This window comes from Harpia harpyja, chromosome 7, assembly GCF_026419915.1.
Source record: "Harpia harpyja isolate bHarHar1 chromosome 7, bHarHar1 primary haplotype, whole genome shotgun sequence".
NCBI classification, from domain to species: domain Eukaryota; kingdom Metazoa; phylum Chordata; class Aves; order Accipitriformes; family Accipitridae; genus Harpia; species Harpia harpyja.
In genome coordinates this window covers 9,735,249-9,762,720 of record NC_068946.1, presented here as the reverse complement: position 1 = coordinate 9,762,720, position 27,472 = coordinate 9,735,249, and the positions used below count along the sequence as shown (strand labels likewise).

The 27,472-nt window shown below is 50.1% G+C and overlaps 1 protein-coding gene across 2 annotated transcripts in view; it reads right to left on the bottom strand.

The window, feature by feature from the left end:
• Positions 1–27,472, bottom strand: part of EPHB2 (EPH receptor B2) — a 139,955-nt gene that overhangs the window by 34,520 nt on the left and 77,963 nt on the right. For both annotated transcript variants that reach the window (XM_052791159.1, XM_052791160.1), the window contains exons 4-6: positions 25,379–25,534; positions 24,445–24,780; positions 2,387–2,511 (exon numbers count right to left, since the gene is read on the bottom strand). In XM_052791159.1, the coding sequence (XP_052647119.1) occupies positions 2,387–2,511; positions 24,445–24,780; positions 25,379–25,534 (617 nt within the window). The remainder of the gene's footprint in view (positions 1–2,386; positions 2,512–24,444; positions 24,781–25,378; positions 25,535–27,472) is intronic.

Sequence of the window (27,472 nt, the reverse complement as noted above, 5' to 3'; positions counted from 1 at the left end):
CTGGGACTTCAAAATAAAGGCTGACACACACAGAGGAGTTTGGGGAGAGACAAACCTGCTGCCATTGGCCAGGCCCTGCCTCTAGCTCTTGGTTATTCCACCTTTTTAACCTGTTTCCAAATCCTCTGAGATTTGCTTGCTGTGGGACTAAGCTTTGATCCAATGATCCCTTTCTGAGAATGACATACATCTTGGCTGAGGAGGAGATAAAAATATGTCCTTCTTCTTCAGCCAAAGCACTAGCAAAAAAATATACCAAGAGGTTCAAATGATTCTGTCCCTCTACTTCGCTCTGCTAAGACCCCACCTGCAGTACTGTGTCCAGCTCTGGAGTCCTCAGTACAAGACAGACATGAACCTGTTGGAGTGGGTCCAGAGGAGGGCCACAAAAATGAACAGAGGGCTGGAACACCTCTCCTGTGAGGACAGGCTGAGGGAGTTGGGGTTGTTCAGCCTGGAGAAGAGAAGGTTCTGGGGAGATCTTATCAGGGAGAAGCCTTTCGGTACTTAAAGGGGGCTTACAAAAAACACAGGGACAGACTTTTTAGTAGGACCTGTAGCAATAAGACAAAGGATAATGGTTTTAAACTAAGAAAGGGTAGATTCAGACTAGATAAAAGGAAGAAATTTTTTGCAATGAGGGTGATGAAACACTGGCACAGGTTGCCCAGAGAGGTGGTAGATGCCCCATCCCTGGAAACGTTCAAGGTCAGGTTGGATGGGGCTCTGAGCAACGTGATCTAGTTGAAGATGTCCCTGCTCATTGCAGGGCGGTTGGAACTAGACGACCTTTAAAGGTCCCTTCCAACCCAAACCATTCTATGATTCTATGAAATACCAGGACAGAGAGAGCCTCAGCACCAGCACGTGGGGCTGCTTGCGTTGTCCTCTCTGCCAGGGCTAGTGCTCCACCTGAGAGCTTGCTGCCATTTAAGGCATTGCCTGAGTGTGGCTTGGGTCATTCGTCCCCATGATCAGGGACATGCTGTGCCCTAAACTCTGCCAATGGGGCAAGCAGAAGCTCACCTTGCAGCTGGCTGCGAAGACCAACCACGAACAGCAGCTTCCCCTTTAGAGAAAAATTCCCTTTATTTACAGCCTCCCCCAGAAAACAGAGGGGAGGGGGAAGAAAGAAAGAGGGGGAGAGATTAAGAGAAAGTAAGAGGAGGAGAATGAACTCCCTGAGATCTTCTATCTCTATGCTGAGGGTCCCTGGGGAGAGGACCCCACTTGCTTTCCAGATCTGTCTTGTTAACTACTCATCCATCTTGCCACGTATTCTGGGATCATTTCCAAGGGTCAAATAAATGGCTGTGATTTATGCAATATAGGTCAGGACCTATTTAACAGCTTGCAAAGAAGCTCCCCCCCGTCCCCGTTCTCCCTCTGGCTCTTGGTGATGAGAAAATAGGTCACAGGCAGGCAGTGGGGGGGATTAATCATTTCTTCCGGCAACTGCTGGGAAAAATATTTTCAGTTCCATTTAATCATAAAGCTTTTTAATTAGTTAGTTTGCAATTTTTAATGTATAGTTTATAAGCCCTTGTGTAAGGGGGCAGATTCCTGGAAGGAGAAATCTCCTGCTCCCCACCTCCCCCAGGTAGCACAGATGAAGTTCACCAGCCAGGCAGAGCTTGGCAGGTCCTGGAACCAACGTCAACATGGTCTTCAGGTCTCTCAGCAGCCACATAACTCCAGCCCCATGGGATGGACACCCTGGCACAGCCCTGGCTTGCAGTCCCTGTGCTCACCTGGGCAGGAAGGAGGTGGAAGGGGCATGTTCCTGAGGGATGAAAGAGCCAGAGCTGTGCGACCCCTTCACATCAGCCTCCCCTGACTCTGTAGTGCAGTATGCACCCTCCATGGGAGTATGGGACAGCTTCTTCCTGGTACAACATCTGAGTTCAGGCTGCTGCACACAGATGCCAAACTCACCTTTGGTGTAAATACGCTGATGGACAGCTTTATACAAAATCTCAAAGACTGGACACTCAGCTAGTGTGGTTCAGCCTGGGACTAGACGCTGCCTACCATACCCATTCCCCACTAGTGCCCCAGTAGGGGAAAGGGAAAAATTAGACCCTGGACCCTGGCTACCCAGGTCTCCCTGCAACGGGTCCACCTGCCACAGGTGCTGGAGAGGTGAAGGGAGAAGTTCCTCCTGAAAGACCAGCAGATTTTCCACATTTGCAGTGTCTACACAGGGTCTCCACCACTGGACTCTAAAGGGCTGACAGCCACTGCCACCCACATGACCAACCACAGCAAGAGAAGTAACCTATTGATCAACCAACTGCTGTAGCCGGTCTTATGCCCTCACATGAAGCTTTGTACCACCTCCTCTCCCATAAACCTATGGCTGAACCCTGCCAAGGTCCCGCAGTACCTTCTCATAATATTGCAGCTCATAATCCAGGATGACTCCGTTGGGTTGGTCAGGCTGAGACCATGAGAGTGTAATGCTGTCCACGGTGCGGCTGACCTGGTGCATGATGGACACAGCTGAAGGAGCTGGAAGAGAGAGCAAGAGAGAGGCCTCAGTCAGATGCCTGCACGGGCAGCACCCACATCCCTTGGCTGGAGGCAGGCAGGTGCATTATTGCTATTTGGAGCTACTGAATTCACTTCCAGCAGTGACAGGGCTGTCCAGGCGTCAGGACATCCTGGCTTTTGCTGTTTGTAGAGAGCAGTTAGAGGAGAGCAAAATGTTTCCACTGCTCACTAAGAGTTTGTAATTAGAAACCATGTAGGGCAGTGTCTCAGGCAGGAAAACAGATCATTCCCAGGCAAAATAAGCCCAAGGTTGGACCAAACACAGCCTTGTTCCCCTGGAAAAGGACTACCAGCCCAGCAACATGCAATTCTCCCTGCTTGCTATGGGGAAGTAGGGGGTTTTGTACTTTGACATTTGCATAGAGAAGCTTTATAAGGCAGAGGCAGAGGCAGACGCAGGAAGCAAGCAGCTCCTCTCTGCCTTGGTGTGCTAGGTCTGCAAGTTGCACATGCCAATCAAGGGAGGTGCATACAGCAGCCTGAGCATGCAACGCAAACCTGACCTGACATGCTGACAATGGTGAGTCGCCCGCCTCATCAGAGTGCCCTGGAAACAGCACGCCCACAGACACCACTTGTCCCACTGAGCACAATGGGACCTTCCAGCAGCTCCTCAGACAACCCAGCCAGCTGTCCACCCCTTGCACTGCCCTGCATTGCCTACGTGGCTTGACACATGGCCAGGTAGGAACAGTGCAGTCTTGGCTGGTGCCGCACCTTGGGAAAACTGCCCTCCAGGGACCTGTGCTAACAAGTCCATGGGGCAGGGACCACGGCGTGGAGCTGCCACCTCCCTGTGAGACTCTGACCAGCTCTGATCCTGCTTGCTGTGGACCAGGGCAGGTGAGCAAGCAGCCTGGACCGCTTTTAATCCAGTTGGCTCAGGTATTGACAGCATGGATGCCACAGCATTGCAGGTATCAGCCTACAGCCCCCCCACCCTTGCTGGAGCGGCTGACACACACGGATGCATGTGCTCCCTGCTCTTCAGTGCATCTGAGATCGGTGAGCCGAGCACATGTCCTTGCCTGCCCTGCACCCAGCCTGCTGATGGCACTGCCAACACAGCCTCCATGGACGTCAGTCCAAAGGCCATCCCAGACCTCACCCAGTGCCAGCCCAGCCTTGGAGAATGCTAACTCCAGCACAGCGTTAGCCCTGGCACACCTGGCAGCACAGATTCACTGCTTCAGCAGCTTCAGGGCAGAGGGGAAGCCTCAGGGGTGGGAGAGGACTGGAAAGTGGTAGCGAGAAAGCTTCCCCATCACTTGCATGCCAGGCCTGGTTACAAATGGATGCAGAGAGGCTTGCACTCAGAAGGGTTTTTACCAGGTCCAACCTTTTCAATATTTCATAGAAGAACAACTCATTTGACAGCTCTGAGAAACAGCTTGGAGGAGCGGCACACAAAGCACAGCACCTCTCACCCATCTCCAGTCTGGTTTCCCTTGGCATCACAAGCAGTGACAGAAACCATGCCAGCTGAGGATTGCAGACACAGCAGTGGTAGGACTGCACTACTTGGACCAGTGTGGCTGCAGCATGTTCTTGCACATCACTGTAATGAATTACAGCTGAGCAACTCCTCTCAAAGCATACCAGCAAAAGCCATTTTTATGATCCACTGTCTTTGCCTCTTCACTACTGGTTTTCTGGTTTCACAGCACTGTGGCTCCCAGGATGTTCAATGCCTGTGTGCCAAGGGGAGTAGGGGCCAGGTATGACTAAAGCAAAACCTGCCCACCACACTGCTGCATCATTTCCCTTCATCTCCCTGGGTTTCCCCACCTTTGAAGGAAGGTACAATGCAGGTCAGCCTCAGCAAAATGTTGGCAATCTCTGGTTTTGTCCAGCACTTACTAAAACTGAATGAGGGCAGAGAACTTCCATCATTGGAAGTGTTCAAGGTCAGGTTGGACGGGGCTTTGAGCAACCTGATGTAGCAAAAGCTGTCCCTGTCCATGGCAGGGGGTTGACTAGATGACCTTTAAAGGTCCTTCTCAACCCAAGCCATTCTATGATTCTAACAGATTCTGAGACCAAAGCCTCACCTCCTCCCAAACGCCAATCCCTCCACCCATTTCTGGTTAAGCCAAGTCTCACTACCCACCAGTCTGAAACTCTCTGTATCATCTCAGATGTTCCCTTGCTCTGTGGCATACAGCACTGCTTCCCTCCACCTTAATGTCCCAGTCCCACCACTTCAGGGCCCATATTTACAAACTCCTGGGATTAGTTTCTCATGCTAGTGTTAAGATAAAACGTAGATAACACAGGTAACACTTCTGGAGCCTGTCAGCTCTTGCCAGAGCTTGCTGCTTCCTCATCGACACAGATTTCATAGGACATCTGCAATCTCCAAGACAAACATTTCTCTCTGTGGAGAAATGCCTTGGAAGGAAGATGTGACCAAGCTACAGATCGCCCTGCAGAAGGGATTGGGACTGGACTGAGTATGCAGCCCGTGGTCTCTCTGGCACATCCGAGCTGCACACGCTCTGTGAACTGATCCCACACACAGGCTATTCCAGGACAGGGGCTGCACACACCCAGACCTGTCTCACCACAAAACTGGGATGTGGCAACATCCCATGATTTAGACACAGGTTCAATGGCTGACCTTGCAGCTGGAAAAGCTCTTCAGCTCCAGGTCCCTCCAGGTAGGAGTGAGGTCCCTGGGATGCTCTTCTCCCACTTCCATGCATGTGTGAATCATTTGTGACCAGCCATGGCCCAGGCAGCTGTGTACTTGGTGAACCTGCCCTCATCTGGCTCAGAAAAAAGAACCAAATGGATGAGGTGGGGCTCATCTAATGAGCCTTAGTGAGGCAAATACACTGCATGTTAGGAAGGAGGCAGGTGAGATGAATGACTACAGCAACTTCAGCGCTCTTCCTACACCTGGGGCAAAGGAGAGTCTCCGGATAGGCAGGAACCTCCACCATTGCGTCTTCTCGGTAACTGCTCTTGTTATCACAGACATCAGTGAAATGCACAATAATAAAATCACAGAAAGCTTTAGGTCAGAAGTGACCTCTGGAGGTTTCTAGTCCAACTGACTTGCAGAGTAATTTCAAAGTCAGATCACTTTGCTCAGGACCGCATCCAGTTGAGATCTGAGTATGTTCAGGGATGGGGATCCCACAGGCCCTTGGAGCACCAGTGCCCAGCTTCCTCGCTCTTGTGGGGAAGAAGCTTTTCCTTGCGTCCCATTAGAACTTCCTTCATCGCACCTTGAGGCCATTACTACTGTCCTCTCACTGTGCACTTCTGGGAAGAGTCTGGCTCTGTCTTCTCTTTAAACTCCCTTTTGAAGTGGAAGACTGTAGCCAGATGTCCCTTAGCCTCCTCCTCTCCAGGCTGGCCAAACCCAGCTCTCTCAGCTATCCTCATGTCTTGTGCTCCAGCTCCTAGCCCATCCTAGTGATCTGCTCCTGCTAGACCTGCTCCAGTTTATTGATGTCTCTGTAGTACTGGGGAGCCCCAAAGTGGACAAGTACCCCAGATGTGGCCTCATGAGTGCCAAGCAGATGGGAACAATTAATATCCTCTATTTTTTGCCTGTGCTCTTGCTAACAGAGTGCAGCATGCTGCAATGCTACAAAACATGGTCCTCATCACACATCTTCATCACAGGTGAAGGCAACAGCTTGTGCAGAGAGAGGCTCCCAACTCTGTGAAGAAGGGATGGGCTGAGACTGGATGTCTGAGTTTGAAAGCAGTTTAGTGGAGTCAGCCAGACCTCAGAGTGACTTTCTGAAGTCTAGTCAGTGGGAAAAGCTTCTAGCCGGATAGTGACACAAACGCTCAGGCAGCTGGTATGTGACAGCTCTTGTCCCCTGGAGCAAACAGTTCATTCACAGTCAACAGCAAAGCTAGTGAAGACCCATGAGTTTCTGACTCTTCACCACTTCCAAGGCTGGAAGGTGCTGGTTGCAATTCTCCGCTTTGCCCCTAAGTCCACATGGGAGACCTTGTACAAATCCACATTACCCTTTTGCACTGTCATTTTCTACCTGGAAAATGAGGCTAGCCATCCTGTCTCATTTTCACTCCCTGCCTGTCTTATCTAATTTTACTGAGCACTTTCAGAGGCAGAGACTATGCTAAGGTGCTTGGTTCCCCAGCAGTATTTAATGCATGTAATATAATAGCTCAAAAGGAAGGAGATGAAAACAGTTGAAGTGAACACAAAGAGCATCCGATCTGGGATAGTGCTACCTGGTGATACTCTCATCACAAGGTGTGCTCCAGCTCTGACAGAAGCATCAAGCACTTTGTGACCAGCCTGAACTACAATGTAGAAAGCTTTTCTGCCACAGGACATGGTGAAGTGACAAATACAACAGAAAAGACTGTGAGAGATACACACTTTCTGACATATGATGAACTCAGCTGAGCAAAGATGGCAAAAGTCTCGAAATATCTAAGCTGACTTTCCTGAACTGTTGTTTCTGAAAAAACTATACAGATTCCCTCCATTGGGTTTCTGAGTATTTCAAAGCAAAGATTTAACAAACTGAAAAAAAGACCACAATAAAAAAAAAAAGTCTTTGTTCTTCCAGCCTGCTTTGTGCCAAGCCCTTTCCACGACCGGCCAGCATAGAGCTGGGCTGCTAACACCAAAGATTCACCGGCAGCATTTAACCTGGCCCTGTGGGATCGGTCACCTTGTTCCACGAACCGTGACTCCTCTTTGTTCCCTTGTGACAAAAGAAACAGAGCTTTAGGGACCATTTCAGGACCACTTCCAGGTTGGAAACGGTCCCTAATTTAGTGACAATTGCCCAATGGCACAAATTGCCCAGTGCCAAAGACACTCCCTCAGCTGTTGGCTCACCTGGTTGTCCCTTACTCATGGAAGGTGTTTGAATTAAGGTGCATGGGGAAAATGGATGCTGGATAAGGGACCTGCCCTGTGACACATAAAGGAGATCAGATTTGGAGCATCCCAGCTCTCAGAGCCACTATCACTTTGAGATGTCACCCCCATGAATGTGTAAGCAGAGGCAGATTTATCCTGATGGTGTCTCCAGGTGTATGTGTACAGCAACAATGCAAAAAATAAACAGAGCTTCATTTCCACAGCAGATGGAAACTTACTTTTCACGACTGAAACCCTTGAGCCCCAATGTCACTTGGAGGCAAAATGAATCATTCGAGTCCTTGAAAGGCATGTTTCTATATCCTCTTTATCTGGGACAGCCTCAGATTCTTCAGATTCCTCTTAGTGGAGCCCTGTGGCTTCTCCAGATTGCTGGAGAAATAAACCAAGCCAAAACCACCACTGGAGTGTAAAACAACCTTAATGAAAATCCACCAACGTAAAAAGGCAGATGACCTGTCCCCTGCTGCAACAAAATTTGTTGCAGCACACAGGGAGGGGAGGCAGCTGACATCTCTCATGTGATGACCTCTCTGGGGCAGAAGCATGGGAGGGATGTGAGGGATGCTTCCATGGTCCTTGCCCCAAGCGTCCGCACAGCCACACAACGCTGATCACCGCCAGGTGCTTGAGGCTTCAGCAGTTTACCTTAATCCACCAGGAGCTAAGCAGACTTCCCTGGCTCGGGGGCAGCTCTGCAGGATAAATCTCTGGGAGTGTGGACAGCTCTTCTTGTCTGGCTTTTCTGCAGCCCACACAGGGTGCAAGAAGCTGCCTGAGCTCAGCTACTGGAAACTCTCGGGAAGGATGGGACTCAAGATGTACTCCATCCTCAGGTCTTGCCAGCAGAGCCACATACCCATAACCTCCCCGAAAAACACAGGTATAACCACTGAGTTTTCCCAAGGCTGTAATGACAGCTAAACCAGCAGTGTCCTCACAAACAATGCTGGCTCAATGCCACAAGGTGGACATGTCCAGGCAAGGTCTCAAATCCCACCACACAGCACATTCAGGCACCTTCATGGAAAGATTGGGATCTTATGTCCTGCTTGACTGACTGTTTCCCAGGAAAACTCAAACACCTACTGGGGCAGAAACGTAAAGTCACAATGGGATTTGGCAAGAGAAACACCAGAGCCGCAAGGCTGTTCAGCCCATGGAGTATTTAACCTTCCCAAAAGCAGTGCAGCAGCTTCAACAGCACAGAGAACAATGCTTCACGTGTACCCCGAGGTTGGTCTTGCCAGTGTCAGGGTGGGTCTGATAGACATCCTGAACGAATGCTCTAATCTAGCAAAAGGGTAACAGGCAAGGAAAGGCATCCTGCCCTCTTCTGGCTGTGCTTTGCCCAGAGCCATGTTGTGGACTAAGTCTACCAGTGAGACAGACATAACCCAGGCACCATGGTGCTCCAGCCTCTCCCAGGTCAGTGTTTCTGGCCTAGGTAATCAGCTTAAGTGCATTACTCATGTCTAGCTGAAGTAGTTGGACTAGACGATCATTGTAGGTCTGGTCCCTTCCAACAGAAATATTCTATTCTATTCTATTCTATTCTATTCTATTCTATTCTATTCTAGGGACTATGCTGGGGAAAGGGATGAACCAAGAGACTCGGGTGCCTCCACATCGAGGACAGCAGAGCCTTGAAGGCTGACGAGGAAGACATTCACCTGTGAATTAAGACCTCTTCTCCCACTGTACCCTTCAGTTCCCAGTAGCACCAGATCCCAGAAGTGCTGGTGGGATGGGACCCCTGGAGTCTCTGGTCCAACCCGTCTGCTGCATGATGATCCCAACAACACATCAGGGAAGGTGGAGGTTTGTTAGCCGAATCTTTAAACCTCCAAGGATGGGGCTTCTCTAGTTATCAGCCTCTTTGTATTAGTTTTTGATTAGCTCCAGAAATAAAATGACAATTTTTGGTCATAAAGCACAGTCTTTCTCTACCACATTACCGTAAATCAGCCCCACCATGTCCTGCCTCCCAGTTACTCTAGCTGAGGCACATTCAGCATTTGAAAAAGCATGTCTTCTAAAGAAAAAAAAAAAAAACAACAAACCACACCAAGAAGAAAAGAGACCAAAACTTGTGGTCTGGGACCTGATTATGAAACTGAAGTCACTCCAGCTTTTCCTAATGATCCCTATCAGCAGAGCCTCCCTGCCTTACAGAACAGCATCTGGAGTGTGTGATGGTGCTTTGGCTCCACTTTCCGACCTGCAGTTACTACTGACAGACGTGTGAACTGGGAAAAAATCTCCGTGCCAGTCCCTGAGGATGGTGAATGGGGCAGAGCCTCTCGCAGCTCTGCACCAGGCATGCAGCCAGGTGGATGGAGGCAGGGCAGCTACTCCCAAGGACAAGAAGCAGCAGTTTCTCATAGCTCAGCATATACTTCCAGATAATTAAGAAATGATGATTTGTTCAGGAAAGGGATCCTATTTTAACCTACTTGTGACTATGAATCTCTCTCTACAGGCTTATATCCTTGCCTAAAATCATCTCCAGGTTTCCCTCTGACAGAGCTGCTCCATGAAGATACTGTGACATGCCGGCTAATACTTCTATGGGCAAGGAACCAGAGAGCTCCATGCCCACCAGCCTCAAGGGCTATTTACGCAGTCTCTGCTAAGAGAAACTGAAACCCCAGGTGGCACAGATCCAGCACAGCAGAGGTAGCTTAACTGTTGCTGATCCCTCCACAAGAGGCTTTGGATTCTTTAACTAAAGATTTGCTTGATCTCAGGTATGGACAAAGGGGCATGTTGGTAGCATTGCTAAGCCTACGGCTTGCTGTAGCCAGTGTTTTACTTCCGTACCAAATAGTTACTTCTTTTGGCTTGCCTGCTGAAAATTATAAAAAAGGTTAAGGGAAAGAAGGAAAGGGAAGAAGACAAGAAGGAAAGAAATTCTGAGTTTTCCAGAAGAAACAGGCACTTTCTAATTGCAGCAATACCTGAAAAAAGGTCACGCTGACTGCAAAACCCAGGGCAGCTTGATGAGACAGTGCAAGAACATGTCGATTTTGCAGAAAATTGGGAAAAGCTACCGTAACACCCAAGTGTGAACATCTGCACGAGACTGGCAACAGAACCCAGGCAGTGAGTTAAATATAGCTGAAATGCTTGTGGTTGACCCTGTGCATATGTTACAGACAGACATCCCATTTTCTTTGAGGACTTCAAATTATGACGAGCCCACCGTGCCTCTTGGGAGGTCTTCCTCATGGTTACTTGCTCTGTTCTAAAATGCACATATTATTTTCAGGTTGAAATTTATGGACTTCAGCTTCCAACTGCTGGAACTTTTCTGGTTTTGCTAGCTAAATTAAGGAGGAGTCTAGAAACAGAATTTTGTCCTTGTGAAGAACGGAAAGATCATGAAAACAATCTCTTTGAGTCTTCTTTTCTATTATCTAAGTAGACTGAGTTTCTTGAGTGCTTCACAGATTTATCAGCCCACATTTCAATCTGATGACTCTGTTCTGAAGCTTTTCCAATTTTTTGTTAACCTCCTTTTCAAATATAAACCTCAAAACTGATCCCAGTAGCCAGTAACCATCTCTTTTAACTACAGAGACAGCATCCACCTCCTCGCTCAGGTCTGATATTCCTCTGAGTGTGTCCAACATGACACTTCTCTGACTCAGCCCAGTCCTCAAACAGCTTGTGCAGAGCTGCTGTTCCCTCTCCATAGTGCACCTTCACTGTTTTTTTTACCTATGCCCCCCAGCTCAGGGAAGGGAGGAGATAACTGCTGCTTCCTTCACTCCTTGCACCTCCCTGCTGATGCAGGGTCAGACCAAACGCCTCAGGAGCCAGGCTGTTTCTGCATTTCCTATAACCCCTGTGTCCTGCTGGGAGTGGGGTGAGAGATCCTAGATGCATCCGAAATTAGTGTAATTGGTGAAACTGCTATGTAAAGCTTGGGGCAATTCATTATGATAAAACTGACAAAAAGCAGCAGGGGGGCATCACAAAATGAAGAATTGTATTGGGTGAATGAGAAAAAAATAGGCCGATTTTCCTCCTTGGTTTTACGTGTCTGAGTTGTACTATTCAGAGGCGTTCTTAGGCAGCTCATGTGTTTCCCTCCCCAACCTATCCCCACAGCACCAGGTTTTCTCAATCTGGCCAAGCAAGACCAGGAGTCCTCATGACATCTACTGGGGCACCCTCCTCTTTTATTCGGACAGCAAGAGCTTCCATTTGGGAGCTGTTGCCTTTCTCCCAGCCTTGCTTTTTCAATATCCTAAGGTGACCTCCCTCCTATCCCACCTCTGCCTTTTCAGTACACAGAGACCAAGAATAAAGACATGAGAGTATATCAGGACTCACTTAACAGAACAAGCAGGCATCTTCCTCGTAGACATGGAGCAACATAACCCGACACCCCATGACACAGTCTGGTCCCTTGTGCGTGCTGGTTCATCTCATCCCAAGGGACCCATCAGGACTACAAGCACCCTATTTCTAATAGGCTTTGATAGCAGAGGCCAATTTTCTGTGTCAGGCCCTGGCTCTTGGGCCACCACAACTGCCAGGGGCTGCTGCCACCAGTTTTTAGTAGGTCTGCCTCCCAGAGATGTGATGCTGTGAAACAAGCCCACGTCCAGCTACACACAAGGTAATGTCCCCAACACTTCAGCCCACTTCAGAGCCTCTAGAGCCTGGGTGCTGCTGTGAAGCCGTGGAAGGTCGCACTGCACGCACTGGGAAGCTGCACTGCTGCTGTAAAGGGAGTAAAATTGGACAAGACACTGCCACCAGCCAGAGCAACGCTGCAGGGAGCAACCCAGGGTCTCGGACTCCCGAGGCAGCATCTTCTGCATCGCTCCCCAACCGTTTGATGGGAGCGTCCGGTAGGGCTGTGTGGCTTCAGCCTCTGGACCGTCTGCCAGGGGACACCAGGATCTTTCTGCAGCTTCTCTTTCATGACCTTTATACCCATTTGAAATGCTACCAATTGCAATCTGCACCCCATTTTGCAGCTAGCCCCCCACCTTCTTCACCTGCCAGTCCTGAAAGGCTCAGCCTTTCACTCCTTGCCTGCCAGTGGGTCAGCGCTATTGAGATCCCGGTATAATCAAAGCGTCTCCATTCCTCTGCTGGCTTAGCTGGAAGAGTCAGGTTACAGGCAGCAAAACCCCTATCTCTGATCACTTTAATACCACTAACCCATGTCATGTCAGACAGAGTCAACATTTGCTCTGGAAAACACGACAGAGAGAGAGCAAAGCCAACCCGGCCCATGGCCTCTCCCCAGCAACACTTTGAAATTACCCAGGGGAAAAAAAGTGGTGAACAGCTGGGAGTTTTCCAGCATCTCCTCAGAGCTCTCCTGACAGATCTTGGTCCCTGGAGTGTCAGGTTACCGGTCGGGGAGAACTGCTTTTATTATAGGAGGGTCAGCAGGGAATTCTGGCATTTTCAATTACCCGCATGCAGAATCGGCTGTGATCCGGGGTCAGGATTAACTGCATGACCCCCAGCTGAAGACAGAGTGGCAGGGAAATGCACCATGATGCTCCAAGGCACCAGCTAGTCCAGAGGCCACGGGACAGGGCAGTAAATGGGGAGATGTGGGGGAGAAAGTTGCTGATGGAGCATCTGGCAGAGAATGCCTGAACTTCTGCAACTGCCCTGCAAATGTGGCAAAGACAGAAACTTGGAAAACTGTGGGGTAAGTGGGCAAGCTTCTCTCCCACTGCCTTTATCCACAGACTCAGCCTCACTGGGTGACCCAGGTAGCTCCAACATATGGGAACTACGTGGGGAACATGATCCCCTGTGGGACCAGAGAAGGGCATTCCTCAGCACAGGGATCCCAGGAGGCCCCAGAGCTCCTTCTGCACTTCAAGCCCTGCACAACACCAGCAGCTCGCTCCAGCGAGACTAAAGGGTGGTGCCATGGCAGCGGCAAGGACAGTGCTATGATCAGTCATGGAGCAAGGGCTTCCCCAACCTTGGAGCCACAGGGCCTGGAGACATCTAGGCTGCGATCCAGGCTCCAGCAGTGCCTGAAAAACAGTGTTTGAAATGACAGGAGCACACAGTGCCTCCGTGCAAGGCTGCGGGCAGGTGAAATATGCATGCAGGGCTTAGATGACCTCTGTTTCTTAAGCATGGGACAGAGTGGAAAGCCAGGACAACTCACTCTGCACTGCCCTGTGGACCCGAACATCTTACTCTGGTATCTCACCAAGGGACGCCTAATCCAAACCAGCTCTCCCTTCTAGCCCCAAGGCATCCCAGTCCTACACGGTCCCCAGCAGCTGACTGACACTGTGCAACGGTCCAGCTGTCCCCATCCAGTCCAGGTCCCATCACTGGCCTCAAGCCCCAGTTCTTCATGTTCCTGATAGACTTAATCCTCAGAGTCCAAATGCATGTAGGTATCTAACTGAAAATTGATTTATTTGGTTAAAATCTCAATTTTTCACTTCTCCAGGTAAAGCTCTCTCCTGTCATTTAAGGATTGCAGGCTTTCACACCCCACTCTGCCCCAGGCCCTCCTAGAGAAGGGATTTGAATTTGGGATGCCTCCCTCCAACACCAGCACTGAAAGCACCACAGTAAAGAATACCTGGATGAGAAAGGGAGGAAGGGAAGCTTTTCCTGACCTGCCCTCAATGATGACCCTGCTCTGCATGGGAGGTTGGGCTGGAGACCTCCAGAAGCCCCTCTACCAGCACTTCTGTGTGTGTGACTCTGTCTTGCTAAAAGGGTTCACTATTGCTTGGACTATTAAAACGTTTGTCCACCCAATTTCTTTCCCAGTGTCCTCCCCTGTGATGTTATGTTCAGGAGCCACATACTCCTGAAATAAATTACCTCCAGCAGAAGCTGAGGAAAGCAACGCAATGTCACAGGGATGACAGCACTAGGGCTCTTTAATAAATAACATTTGCCCTCAAAGCACCAAAAGCTGCAGGTCTGGGGTGTTCACCAGACTCGCTAGAGCTCTAGAAAACTGGTTATTTCACAGCCTGTGAGGTTTTTGTTTCCGAGGTTCCTGGCAAGGTGGTTCCATCAGGCTGGTACCCACACTGTTTGTGTGTGTCGAGTGTCTGGAAAATTTCTCAGCGGGCCCAGCCTCCAGCCCCTTGAGTTTGTAACTACAAACACTGGAAAATCATAAAAACACAGCCATGCAGTCCAAAGCTGGTCCTGGCTCCAGCCCCATTTGAATCAACGAAGGCTTTGGAGTAGATTACAGCCTTTAAAGCAGTTCCTAATGCCACAAGCCCAGTGACTTCGCCCAGGCAGATGAAGGCTTTTGGCTGTCTTTATGCTCTTTGTTTAATTGCATTTGCAGCCTTCATTTGCATGCTGCCATCCTGCCTGTAGAGGAGGGCAGGACTTTGTTCTCAGCACTGAGAGGAGATGCTCCAGAGGATTCCAGCATCCCATCATGCAGCCTGCTGGAGCAGGTTTGGGGTCACTTGGCACCAAGGTCGTCCCCACCTCCTGGCCCCCTCTCCACATGGAAACCTCATCTGCTCCAGATCAAGGCGATGTCATCAGCAAAAGGCTGGCAGAAAGCAGGAACATTGGCAGGAACCAGCTCTCCATCCCTCCAACTTGTCCCCCAGGTTTTCAATAAAATGGCACTTTCCCAGAAAGTACCAATTAGTTGCAACAAAAACTGTTCTTAGGAACACACTGATTTTGAAATTTCAAACACAGAAAACTTAGACCAGAGAAATACTTCTTGAAAGAATGATGCCTGCTGCAGGGCATCCCCTTGGACCCACCGAGTCTTGCTAATTTGAGACTGAACTTGCTCCCTTGCTCTCTTTCATGGTAGACTCCATCAGGCTGGCCTCCCTCCGGGGGGGGGGGGGGGGGCAGGGATTTTGGATATATCAGGGTTTTTTCTTGGAAAGAGCATTTCCTGCCCAGCCCTACCAACGCAGCAGCCTCCTGCACACTTGCCAGTGGCAGTGATGAACATGGACCAGGCTGCGGTGAGACAGGCATGGTGAGGATCTTACTGCCTGAACTGAGTCAGACAGAGACTTACCATTTTACACACAGATAGAGGGGACTACTAAATCACAGGGACCTCGAGATGGACCAAGGGACAACCGGCCAGCCGGCTGCATTAACCTGATTTGCTACAACCATCTATTATGGTCCACATAAATGCACCACTGAGCAGCAGCATACCCCGCAGTGTAGGCTCAGCTGTTCAAGCACTGTGACCCTGAAACTGGCCTCCCATGTGTCTGCAGCCTTGCCTACCTGTCTCCAGCATCTCCACCTGCCCAAGTGCTGGCACTCAGTGCCTCGTGAGCAAGCAAGGCAATTAGCACTGCGGGCTGTGTTTGCCAAGTGCAGCAGTAAAGATAAATCACCCCTCCTGAACACGTAAGCAAAAGGTGAGCTCCTGAGCCACTCCATCAGCTCCCAGCACTCGCACACAGCAGGGACGGCAGCACATTGTGGGGAGAGGGGGAGGCCCTGGTTCACCAGAAGGGACTTTCCACCCCATCCATCACGGATGGGCTTTTGTTTTCTGCCCAGCTCCAGATGCTTTGGAACAGGTTTCTGAAGCCGCAGGCAGGTGTGGGAAAAATGATCCTCAAACTCACGGAGTAATTTATGCAACAGGGAAGCCTGGGAGTCAGCAGGTGGAGAAGCCCGCAGAGCTGGTAGAGGGCGGAGAAGAGCATCTGCTAGGAAAGCTCTAGCAGTGCAGCCCATACCCTGCTCTGCCAACATCCCCCCAACTGTCCACTGCAGGAGCAGGAAGAGGAGTCCTGAAGAGCCAGCAGCTGGCAAAGCTCCTACCATCTGGGAGCCCTGGCTGCAGATGGTCTCCAGTGGGCAGAGGAGAAGGGACTTGGGCATGGCAGGGTCCGTCCTGGGCACCCACCGCCGGCTGCTGCAAGCTGGGGGATGCAGCGAAGGCAACAGGCAGGGCCACCAAGCAAGAGGAGGAGGGCAGCAAATGTCAAGCTGCATCTGGTTTTGGTGGCAACAGCCCTGTGTACGAGGCAGTCAGGTTGAAAGTGGGAGCTGTGGATGAAGGAAAGAGAAGAGGGAGAGAAGGGCTGCAGAGTCAGGATGGTTACATGGGTCCATGTGGAGCTAAGGTCTGGCTCTTAATGCTGGATAAGAAACACAGCCATGGGGAAGTCAAGGTTTCAGGAGGTTTTGGAGCCTGGGAGCAGGCCAAATTGTCACAGAAACATCCAGTGAAGTCCCCAAAAGAAGAAACCTGGGACTTAAGGGACCTCAGGAATAGTCCTAGAGTAGCTCAGCAGACATACTCTTGCTTGCTGTCACACAGGCAAACAGGCTTCTGCCCCAGCTCCTCCATGTGGAAGATGGCTCCACAGCTCAGAAAATTTCTGATTTTCCACCTAAACGCTATCATCAGCCACTCTGTACCATCTGCTCTTGTCCTTTGGCTTTAATAGCTCTTCTCCCTTTCTGGTGCCCCTCCAGCCCAGCACGTCATTACAGGCAGAATATAAATCACCTTCACCGAGACTGAACACACAGTGCCCTTCTGGTCTCCTCTCTGTATCGGGGGCTCTCCTGTGTCCTGCTCACCTCATCAGCCTTTCTCTCTAACTGCCACCATCACAGTTCAGCTCTCTTGAACATGGGTAACGAGGTGTGCACGCAGTGACCATATGAAGCTCCACCCAAGCTTTGTGCAATGGTAGTGAGACTGCTACAGCTGGTGAATGTACTTTGACTGATACAGCCCAGTCTTGCATGTGGGTTTTTACACTGGAGAGTTGTCTCTTTCCCATGGTCTGCCACCAGGTCCTCCTCAGCTGTCTCCAACTGACAATTGCTGGCTTTTTTGTTGTTGGGCCCCAAACACCTGGCCTCACTCTTTCCATTGTTGAATTTCACCCTGATTCTGTTATTCTACCTCTCAGCATCTTCCTGGAGGTATCACAGTCCTCCTCTGTCCTAACAATGTTTGTGTCAGTTTTCTGCCCAAGAAATACCCTAACAGATTTTGAAACATCAAGAAGTATGAGACCACTTCTCACGGACCTCAGTCAGCCACCTCAATTCAGCCTGATGCTTCCCCATTCAGGTGGTAGTGGTCTCCCATTCAGGTAGTTCCTGGACAGACTTCCAGCTTTACTGGTAGTTTTCCAAATCAAATGTTTTACTGGTCTCCAGACAGGCAGAGTCTACTGCATTTCCTTAGAAAATCAGTGATCACATTAGGAAAAAAAGCAAGAACAAGCTACACAGACTCATGTACAAGGATTTGATGGGCCCTCTGTTTCTTGACGTCTCAAGTCAAGCCTGGCTGCCTTTCTGAAAGATGCTTTAACCAAAGACAGGATTGAATGTGAGGATAACTGACATGCAGGCTGATCTAAAACATACCTTGGCTTGAACCTTTGAATCTTAGTGTAACAAAGAGCAATGGCCATAAATCATAGCTTGGGAGGTTCAGATTAGACATCAGATTGGAAAAGTTCCCTCACCAGGGGGGTCGTGCAGCTCCGGGACAAATCACTGGGAACACGAGATCTCTGTTTTGGGGAGTTACCAATAATTGTCTACCCAAAGCCACAGCTGCCATGATGTAGTGCTGGCAGCAGTCCTGCCATAGGTGGGAGGTTGGATGGGAGATCTGAGATGCTGGGATGCTAAAAACTCCTGCCTTTCGTTTTCATACTGGAAGGCAACAAGAAATAGACGTTCACAGCTTTTAAGTTCTGGAAAACTCATTCCAACTCTTCGAGGTGATTTCTGCATACACTTTCCCAGGTTGTTGTTTCACAGACAAGTAATTCCCGACTGCAGCCAACTCAGGGCAAGGCTGGAAGCAGCACAAGAGAGAACAGGAGATGCCATGACTCCCTGCTTGTGTCCAGAGGAACGCAGGCCACTGCTCTGCATCCCTCTGAAGGAGGAAGCCAGCCAGATCTTCTGATGCAAAACGAAAGTGAGAAGATAAAAGCAAGAGTCCATGTGACCAGGCCATACGGTTCTGTCTCTGTCTAGCCTGCAGCGTAACTAATGTGACAAGCAAACAGCAACCTGGATGGCTGGTGAGAAGTGCTAGTCCCTACCAACCTTATACCTTCACCTTGTCTGCTACCCTGGCTCCACTCCTCTCTCTCCTTACCCCTCCTCCTCCTCAGACCCCTCCATGCTCCCTGTTGCATTTGGCAGTAAAGCTCATGGACCATGGCTGCAAGGGATTTTTTTTTTGGTTGAAGGTGAGGGAAAAATCCTTTCTTCTGTTGTTTTGTAATTCCCAGGATCTGTCTCACCTGTGCTTCATCACTCACGGCTGAACTCCCCGGCCTTTTGCATAAGGACTAGACTGGACTCAGTCCAGTCACAGGACATTCACAGCAGAGCAGAGCCACAGCCCATGTGCTTGCTTTGGACCACTGAAACATCCAGCTGTCCTTGAGCTCACAAGCACCTCTGAGTTTTGTCAGGACAGCCCTGTCCAAAAGACACTGCCTGGCTAGGATGCAAGTTCCTGGGCTGTGATAGCCACCACAAAACAGAAACTCAAAGCCTGATGATGTCTGGCATGAACCTGGTGCACAGGTGTGAGCTGCACATCTCCCCAGCCAAAGGACCCATGTCGCGACACACTGCTGTAAAATGCCACCCAGAATAATAATGCAAATAATCATAACAAGTTATTTGAATCCAAAGAGAGGGAGAAATTGTGTCAGTAAACTCTGCCGCTGCAGATGTTGCTCCTGATGGGTTTATCAGAAAAGTGTATCGATTTCCTCTGTCACACACTAGCTGGTATTCATACTGTATTAGCTGTTTATGGCTCGTTTTGGCTCTGTTTGCAGCCAAGAGCCTCCGACATCAGAGTTAATCCTCCCTTCTTATCCTGTGTGACAGAGCAGTCACTCACAAAAGGAGCACATTCCCAAAAATCTTGATGTTCTCTTTCAGTCACTGGGAGGTCTTGAATTTGTCTCTGGATACTCTGGAGCCCAGGGCTTTTGCCTCCTTTCTCAGATCACAGAAGCCACAGTCTGTTATCAAGAGGTGCTACTTAAGTCATCCCTGCCCAAGGAGACCTTTCCCTCGGCGACTTTCCCAGGGCACTCAGCCTGCCCACGGCACGGATGGAGCCTGCAAATCCTTGCAGCACCAAGACTCCCCACCCTCCCCAAAGAATGGCCACAAACTAGCAAGCAGGGGCTGCGTGTTGTCACCAGCAAGAGGGCTGACGCCTTGCATGGCTTTCAACTAGTCAAGTGTCATTATCCCGAGCACTGGGCCACACTCAGCTCCTTGACCCCTGGCTTCTCTCCTGCGCCTTCCCTCTTGGGATGCTGGCATGGCTTTCAACCACCCTCTTGGCACAGATCTTTTGTTCTGGCATGGCTGAGAAAAGGCTTTTTGTGGCACCCGGTCTCTGCGCGATGGGCTTGTTTTATTTGGCCACATCACAGTCCCTTAAGACAGGACTGGCTGTGTCAGATGGCAAGTCCTGGATCTCCCTTCTCGGAAAGCTGCTGAGCTTTGGAGGAGAGGTACCACTCAGCTGCAGGGTGCGACAGGCAAGCAAATGGAGGGTGAGTTGGGAGATGTACAGCATGGAGCTGGAGGTCAAAAAGAAGCCAAGAAGAGTGGAGAGAAAATACAACCTGGCCTCAGAGATGACAGAAGATATTTCCTAGGAAGGCAGTGGGGATCATACGAAGTTTGCTGGAACGGGTAAATTCAAGTTGGCTGAAGACTGACTGGGGAGCAAGGAGGTGGTGGGAAGGGGATGTTTATTCCAAGCTCTTTTTATTTCTATTCTGCTGGTCCTGGTCCTTTCTGATTTTCTATACTTTGAAAAGGGAAGCATCACACCTCCTATTCTAACAAAACCTGCCCTTCTGGAGGTTAAACACCTTTGGTCTTTTTTAGAACACCCAATGCAAGAGAAAGGTCCAGGAAACCACCTCTGAGCACGGGCTGGCACTGGCTGCTCTCTTTCGACCAACCTTCTCTTAAGAAGAGAGGTGGTCTGTCCCTAAGGGCTCCTCTCTGCACTGTGGTGTCTAGACTGCTGATTGCTTTGTTGGTGAGACTGAAAAGATGACAACATTACAGGGAAATGCAAAGGGTAAACCTGGGTAGTCTAAGGTCAGCATCAACCTGGGTAGTCTAAGGCCAACATCAACTTGGCCAATGCAGAACACAAGACCATGGGTCCAGGAGGAACTGCAAAGGATCTAGTCAAAGGTGACCAAGGCAGCCTGGGGCATAGGGCTTATGAGACGTGGAGAGAGCTGGGCTGGCTAAGCCTGCTAATGAAGACATTAAGGATGAATTTAATTGCAGCTACAACTGCTCGGAGCTCTGTTAAAAGAGGGTGGAAACTCACTCTTCCCAGCAGGGGTAGGCAATGCAACAAGGGGCACAAGCCACAAATCAGGCTCAAAATTATGAAAAGCATCTTTCCCAGGAGGGTGACTTAGTCCTGGAACAAGTTAGCAGAGACGTCGAGTTTTCCAAGACTCAGCTAGAAAAAGCCACAGCAGATATACTCTTGGTGATAGTCCCACTGCAAACAGGAGGGTGAATCAGGGATCCCAGATGTCCCTTCCACAAACCCTGATGGGACCCTATGGCCCAAATCAGGCACGGCAGCCTGACTTTGTGGAAGTAGCTCTTGTCAAACTGTCTTGATTTTTTTCCTGAACTCAGGAGTTCAGCAGAGTGCACAGACTTAAAATGCGTGAGACACCGGGCTCAGCATCAGCATCATCTGTAACACATGAAATTAGTTTTAAACAAGGCTGGCACTCAATGGGGACTCACACTGTGTCCAGCACAGTGGAGGCAGCACCTCTCCTTAAAATTATTAGAGATCTGGGAGACGATATAAAAACATTGCTGGCAAAACGTTCATAAAGTATCCAAAATGGCAGTGTTGGGAATGACAACTTCTGTACAGAGCAATGATCATGGCTTGATGGATGAGCCCACGAAAACGATTGTAAGACTGTGCTTGCATCTGGAAACCAAAATGCAGGTCTTGCTTGCAGAATGGGAGACTGCATCGAGGGAAGCAGCATCTGAAGGGACCAAGACAGAACCCACCAGGAAGGTAAGAGCTGCCCGCGTGGCTGAGTGAGGTAGCACTTCACACTCGGATGTGTAAAGGGAACAGCGAGACCAGCAAGGGAAGTAATTTATCTGCAGTACAGCTGCTACTGGGTACAATACCTAGTTCAAAAAAATTATGATGAAGAATACAGAAGTTTCCACAAAGAGCTGTGGGAAGATCCATATTCTGGAAAGCCACCTCATAGCAAGAAAGCATGACTCAGCTTGGCCTAATTACCTCTTTTTTTTCCTTGAGATAAGCTACCCGCTGCCTGTGTCTACGTGAGGAGAAATGTCTTACTACCACAACACAACAGCAAAATAAGTTATGTGGATGTAAAGGCCAATGTTAGTGAAATCCAGACCTTGTTGGAGAGGGATACAACAGTAATGACCCCAGACGTCTTTCTCTGAGAGAACAACAAGGTGAATGGCGTGTCACCTTCTTCTGAAGTTTCCCTTTTGGGATGACGGTCACCATACCATCATACCTCCCAGTGCCACTCCTCCAGCTGCACTCAGTACCTGCCCTCTGGCTGCTCTATGGGGATCGTTTTCTTACTCTCTCACAGCAGCTTCTTCTTGGGATGCTGAAGAATTTATGGTACCTGAAGGTTAAAGATGCTGCTGGTGACATGGCATCTCTCCTTTCTTGAAAGCACCAAGCACAGGTGGTCCCCCAACAGTGGTCCATTTATCCCTGGGTGAACCAGGGCAATTTTGCCTTGCTTTCTTCATGGCTGGGAGGTCCCTGAAGGACAGCGTAGTGGGCACTTTGCAGGGAGGCCATTGTCCAGCTGTGGCAGGAGCACAACCCCATCACATATTCGGTGCTCTGCTCTGCCTGAGATGGAGCCCCAGCTGGCTGCTCACCCCAGAGCAAAGGCAGAGGGAGGCTGTAATCACTGCTTCCCCAGGCTCATCCCTCCCCTCCCTCTGCACGCTCTCCTCTCCCCACAACACACTCCATTCTCCTGTCCCAGCTCTGTCTTTGTGTCTGCAGCTTCTGTTACCAACTGCTAATGATCTACATCAAGGCTGCCAGGCGGTGCTGAGTGTAAGCAGAAGAATTCAGAGCCTCTAATTACAGAGGAATTAGCAAGCAGACAGTTACTGTTTAGCGCTAATGAATAGATACATAAAGAGAGACATCACACAGGCTGAGAAGTGTGAGCCCTGATAATAAAGGAGTGTCAAACAAGGAAAACACAAGGACGAGGATCCAGGGGACTGAAAGGATTTGCCTGCAACTCAGCTCTCTGGTTTTGCTAAGGCGGAAGTAGCCACAGGCCATATATGAAGGTAACAAGCACACCACATAACTGCAAAGTGCAAAATCCGAGCATTAAATAACTCATCTATAGTGCAGGACCACGCTGGGGGTGTGCAGAGCCCCTTCCCAGCCCCAGGTAGCATCGCACCCACCCCGTCTCCATCAGCTATCTCTGTAAAGGAAGTGGCAACAAGTCACCATCCCAGACCAGTTCCTCTCTCCTCATCATGTGCAGATGTGTTCCTGCTTGCAGTCAAACTACAGTTCAACGCTGTGCTAAATCTGCCTTCAGGGCTTCTGATACGGTATTGAAAACACTGTGACCCCACAGCTCCCAAGCTAACTTAAGATCAGAGGTCACTCTGCTGGTTCATGTGCAACCAAGACATTTTTGCAGGTTACCTCTGTCTCGGTGCTCTGCATGCCCAACCAAGTGATGCCCATCTGCACCACTGCTGCTTTACCCCAGACCAAATACCTCCTGTCCCCTGCAGCCCGCACACACCACAGTCTCCAGGCAATTTAGTGGAAATGCAATCATCCGTGACTGCCAAATTCAGTCTTGAGGGTCATGTAGTGTCCAGGGCAGCCTGGGGCATGTTCACACTCCCCACACACTTGCTGCAGTGCTCAGAGGGACCACAGAAACTCACTTGCTCCCACGCATGCTTGTACCTTATTGGCATGCTTCCACCATGCAATTGGATTAAGCAAAAGCCAGTCCCAGTCTGCTCCAGTTCCAGATGGCTTCCAGGTGGGCTGAGGAGAGCAGCCCCTGACCAGCAGATCTGCAGGGCATCCTGCCACCAGCACAGCTGCTGCCTGGGGGCTGCTGGTGATTCTCCCAGGAGCAGCGCTACCAGCCCCCTGATGCATCCCTTCCCCCAGCAAAACCACCCTGCATGGGGGGAGCACAGCAAAACCCCAGGCCAGCACAGAGCTGGACACCCCAAATGAAACCCTTCCAGCTCTGCTGCTTGGTCTTCTTCACCAAGGTGACTCTGCAGTGGCACAGGACCTGGAGCACATTTCCAGATGGTCCTGGAACTGCTTTACAACCTCTTCTGTGCAGCTTTCCTTTGCTTTCACAGCCTGTCTTGGCCTTCTCTGCAGTCAGAGCAGATTGCAGCTTGTCTCAAAATGCTGGAGCTAATCTTACCTTCCCTCCTCAGGAACCAGGAGCAGTAGCAGGGGCTGCAGCAAGGCTGCCAGCAGTGGTGAGCACTGCTGCCATGTCTGCAACACACTGACAACGCGTGCAACTGATGCTCCAAGGCAACAACCTCAGAAACAGCCACATGCCCAGCGCTGGAGAGGGATGCTGAGAGACCAGGGGACCAAGACATGAGCTGTTCTGCTGTGGTGATGGGGAGGGAAGCTCTGCCTTGGGGCACACTCCAGCTTTTCACTGAAATAAGGGATATTTTTCACACCCGAGGCTTGGGATTCATCCAGGAACTGCCAAGCCGATGCACTTTGGTCATCACCAGCGTTACGGAGCAAGCGACACCATGCTGTATCTCACCCCACCTCTTCTCCCCTTCCAGCCCTGTTCACCCCACAGGGTTTCACCCAGCACCTCTTGACCAGGAGATCTCTGCCCACCACCTCCCCTTCCTGGAGACAGTCTGCTGGGAGACACAGGTCCACGTCTTACCAGCCTGATTGGTGGTGATGTTCACTGATGCAAACTGTGGGGAGAAGGGGCTCTGGTCGGTGACACCGTTCACCGCCTGGATCTCGAAGGTGTACTGGGTGTGGGCCAGCAAGTCACTGATGTAGATGCGGGGCTCTGTCAGGCCCAGCTGGCGGGGGGCAAACTGCACGTTGTCCCCGCAGCGCGTGCATGCCCCACGGCCAGAGCCACAGCTCTTGCAGATGATGTTGTACACCAGGTCCTCCCGGCCCCCCGAGTCCCGCGGTGGGGTCCACTCCAGCATCAGAGAGGTCTCGTTCACGCTGGAGATGACGGCCTGGGGGGCAGACGGGATGGCTGTAAAGAGAATACACAGAAAGGTGTAAGAGGCGGCACCCTCCTCATCGCTACAGGACCAGCTGCACACCATCCTTTTCTGCATCCCTGGACAGGACTCTGCAGCAGGCACACTTTGAGCTGGGTGCTTCTCTTGGTGTCAGGGATGTGCAGAGCAAGCTAGGCAGCCATAGGCAAGAGCGGGAACAAAACCTGTCCTCTTAACCCAGGTTAATTTGATTATGTGGTATCCCTGGCAAAATTCACCAGTTATTTTTTGTAGCATTTCTGATTCCTGGCCTTTGCACTAATCTCCTGCATGCCAACACATCCAGGTATGGCCCCACAGTGAAGCCATCCCACTGCCTAGAATAGTACAAAACAACCCAAATTTCTGTCCTCTTTGCATGTGCAATGTTTGCAAGTGCAGACTGGCCCAAGGTAAGAAAGACCCGCACCTGCAAGGCTTCTCTGGACAAGGTGCTCTGAGCCCTCTGGCCTCCTCCAAAATCCCACTGAGACAGATGCCTTTGTTAAGCATCCCTTGGTGCTTTAACTGATGAGTATCTCCTTTCCCAGCCACGTGCAGCCCCTCCCCAGTTGCCCAGAGCCCACATACTGGTGCATGGCATGTCGACTGGATCGGCATCTGCCCGGTAATATCCGTTTCGGCAGACGCAGTTAGTGGCCCCTTCCGAAGTTGTCCGGCTGTTAATCGGGCAGTGGACGCATCCTTCATCCCCTTGGCTGGCCTTAAACATCCCCGATGGGCAGCCTGGAAGAGAACCAAAAGCAGCAGTAAGCAGTGAGGACAGGGGCTGGCAGGGACGCCCGAAGCCTGGCAGCATTGCCAGAAAACACCCCTCAGGGCTTTGCGGAGTCCAAAGCCAAAACCTGACAATTTGAAATAAACAAAGTGGAGAAGGAGCAGCTGGTTTGAAGGCTCTGAGGAGGCAGGCGCTGCAGCTCATGCTGCCTGTAGAGATGGGGAGACGTGTCTCCCTCCTAGTGCCCAGCCATGACCGGAGAACAGGGTCCACTCAGGGAGTCTTATGAATGCAAAGGGGATTTTTAGCCACTGTCACATAAGAAGATGCGAGCGGCTGTACCAAGTCAGACCAAAGGTCCACGGTGACCAGAATGCCCCCACCCAACAGTGGCCACCCGAGGAGCAGGGCATGAGCCAGGCACACGCATCGCCCACAATACCTTCTCACCCTCCAACAATTTATATAGCTCAGGGACTTTCCAAGAGGCAGGCTCTTTGCATTTAACATCCCTTGTGAGATGTTTTTTCCACTAAGTTACCCAGTCATTTTTTTATTCCATGCAAATGTTTTGCACCCTTTTTATCCTGCAGCACAGAGCCCCACGGTGTAATTGTGTGCTGCATGAAGAAACCACTGCCCTCTGCTTTGAAGCTGCCAACTGCCATTTCATTTGATACAATCTCACACTTGCATTGGCAGTGAACACTCAATCACCATCCACCTTCTCCATTACCCCTAGGGTTGCACAAACCTCCACCATGCCCCAAACAAGTTGCATAACAACATTCACTATTTTATTCTCTACTCTTTTTTCATAATTAGCAAAGTCCAAATTATTATTTAACCACCAATGTACCAACTGGACTACCTATTATAGTCCCAAGGTCTCATTCCTGAGAGACATCAGGCCATCTCACAGCCTATCTCTGTGCATGTGCGTGTGAAGTTGGCATTGTTTTCTCCCATTTCCATCACCTCATGTCTACTGAATTCCAATTGCCTTCTTATTCCCCAGTCACGCAATCTCATAAGGTCCTTTTGCAACTCTCCATAGCCAGTCCATGTCTTCACTACTCAGTATCATAAGCAAATTGTCACTTTTGCTACGACCGGCAGCAGCGTGCTGGGATCTACCTCCACTGGGGCTCAGACCTCCAAGCCACTCACGGATGAAGAAGATGCTCCATTAGCAACAGCCACTCAAAAAATTGTTGTTCAGCCAGGCAGGGTGGGCAAGGGTGGCACGGGGGGTGCATGGTGCCTACAGCAGATGGGTGGTGAAGGCTGGATCACAGTGTGAAATACAGTATTAACAGATATGGCACAGGTGGCTAAAAATATCACTGCAAAGCTTTAAACACTAGAAAATCCTTTCCAAGTCAGGGGATCACCAATGCCAAAGCAAAAGCTCGGCTATAAGCATTTATCAGCATGGATCTTGGTGATTACTCTTGGTTGGGACTTTCTGCCGCTGTTAATTTCTTGTGCAGCACAAAGAGCCTGGGGGTTGGCAGGTGGTTTCTGCCCTGAAACGAGTTAAACAAACTTCTACTTCAGTTCGCTGCCAAGGCTTTCAGGAATGAGGCAGATCAGAAAAACAGCCTGGGAAAAAAATACGCTCGGGGTTGCTGTAAGCAAGAGCTATTACTAAGAAGTATCTGGTTTTTTCTTTGGGGAAAAAAAATTTTAAAAAAGAGGTTTTTTCAGTTTTCACCTCCCTTCCTTCAAAATTATCTTGACTTTCCAATGACAAAAGCTCTACAGAAAAATACCATCAGCCTTCCTGCTTGCAAAGTCCCTCCTGCCTCCTACAGTCAAAGGATCTGTTGAAAAACTGGCTTCTCCTCATGTTCATGGATCTTTTCACCCTTCCTGTCCCCTATCCCCCATGCATTTGACTCCATTTCTGACCCTATTCCCAGCATGTCCCTCGGTACAAACCC